Source organism: Plasmodium vivax, genomic scaffold, assembly GCF_000002415.2.
Source record: "Plasmodium vivax scf_7077 genomic scaffold, whole genome shotgun sequence".
Lineage (NCBI taxonomy): Eukaryota > Apicomplexa > Aconoidasida > Haemosporida > Plasmodiidae > Plasmodium > Plasmodium vivax.
Window position 1 is genome coordinate 1 of NW_001849994.1, and position 1943 is coordinate 1943.

The 1943-nt window shown below is 42.3% G+C and overlaps 1 protein-coding gene across 1 annotated transcript; it reads right to left on the reverse strand.

Moving 5' to 3' along the window:
* Window positions 1-1902, reverse strand: PVX_227290 (hypothetical protein; the record flags this gene model as incomplete). The annotated part of the gene is made up of 1 exon (XM_001612370.1): window positions 1-1902. One exon carries the CDS (start codon window positions 1900-1902, stop codon window positions 1-3), a length of 1902 nt encoding a protein of 633 aa, XP_001612420.1.
* Between the last annotated feature and the right edge of the window lie 41 nt (window positions 1903-1943).

The following is a 1943-nucleotide window of genomic DNA, read 5'->3' on the forward strand; positions in this document are numbered from 1 at the left end:
TCAATGGTGATGGTGATGATGACCGGTACGCGTAGAATCGAGACCGAGGAGAGGGTTAGGGATAGGCTTACCTTCGAACCGCGGGCCCTCTAGACTCGAGCGGCCGCCACTGTGCTGGATATCTGCAGAATTGTCTTGACCCTTCTGCCCCTCCGCTACTCCCACCTCATTTGCCTTAACTTCCGTGTCGGCAACTGGCTCGGTGGCTGAAGGTTGGACGCCCACTGCGGGTGCCTTCTCAACATCCACCTCCTTCTTCTCAGCCCCAGAAAGGTGCTGCTTCAGAAGAGTCACTTCCCTGTCCACGTTCTCTATATTCTCCTTAAGCATTTGTATACTTCGCGTGAGGGCCTCAAACAATATCTTGAAATCTTTTATATCCAAGCTGAAGGTGTGAATAATCTTCTGCATTTCCGACACATTATTTGCCGTTTCTTCGGACTCCTTTTTCACTTCAAGGACATAGTTAGAAAATCTCTTTATCTCATTCCTCATGGTCATAATGGACACACTTGTGCATAGAGGTGCAAACCTACACACATTTGAGGTAGGGTCATTGTTCGCATTTTTGCCTCCGAACAGGAAGAAAGCCTTTGTCTGTGAATGCAAATTTAATGTACCATAGTCGTAACAATTATGAATCTGCTTGGATGCTATCTGGCAGTTAAACCAACAATTGGAGGGTATATCATATACATACAAATCTGGGATGGAATAATTTGAAAACCACCCAGAACATAGCCCACCACTGATCCACATGTTCTTATCAATAATAACAGCTCCATGTTTCCACCTAGGACAGGGGGCTTCCCCAGAGGAATTCTTCACCATTGTCCAATTCTCATTTTTGAAATTATATACCCATAACTCATCTGTTGGTGTCCCTTTATTTGTCGTGTCCCCCCCAAACAGATAGAGAAAGCTATAATTGACATTATCTTTTGTAACTCTATCTAGCCAAACCATGGAGGAAAAGACTCTTCCCGATGGACATATCCCCTTGTGCTTTATTTCAGACCATTCTCCACCAATAAATTTATGACCCGTATTTAGCAATTCGTTATTTCGGTTTAGTCCCCCCCAAATCACGGTCGTATAGGTACTAGAGCAAAAGGTGTAAGAATGGCCATATCTTGTTCCTGGAATGGACTCTAATTTGTAGGTATATTTGGACCAGGTGTCTTCCAAAAAATCATACATGTAGCAATCTTTTGCCAATACGTTTGGCCCACATAATCCTCCAAATAGCAATAACGATGGGTTGTTATTAATATTGTATGTTAAGGTCATGGACGAATAGGCTCTTTTCCCTGGATTTACACTTAACTTTTTAGATGTAAATGTGTTGAGGCCATATGTAAATGTTAGAAACTCGTCCAGATATTCATTTTGAGAATTGATTCCCCCGTATATGAAGAACTCATTTTCGTATTCTACTATAGAGTGGCCATACTTTTTTGTAAACACTTTATTGTCGTGATAAATATGGGACAGAAAAAATTCTGGTGGGGACATGACACAATCCGCTACTCTTGCGTTTGGGCTGGGAGTGGGACTGGGTTTCCCTTCTTCTTTCAGCTTAGAGTTAGAGGCACTATATAAATTTTTAAACGATTTGGATTCGTTTCCAATTAGCATATGCTCATCTTGAGACCCCTTTTTCGTCACGCCACTTTTTGTTGATGCGAATGTTCCTGACTTTTGAATAGATAACTTTCCATTCACTTCCAGAGCAGTGTCAACGCTTCGCATGCTGCTGTTTTTGCTGAACATCTCCGCTTTGTCTGTCGTGTTGTTCTGTGAGAGACTGGAGTTTATGGACTTTTTCTTTTTGAAGAATTTCTTTTGCTTTTCGTTTTCCGAAAACTCCTCAGTTTCGGAGAAGTCTGATATATCCGACATGGTGAAGGGTACTGGATCCGAGCTCGGTACCAAGCTTAACT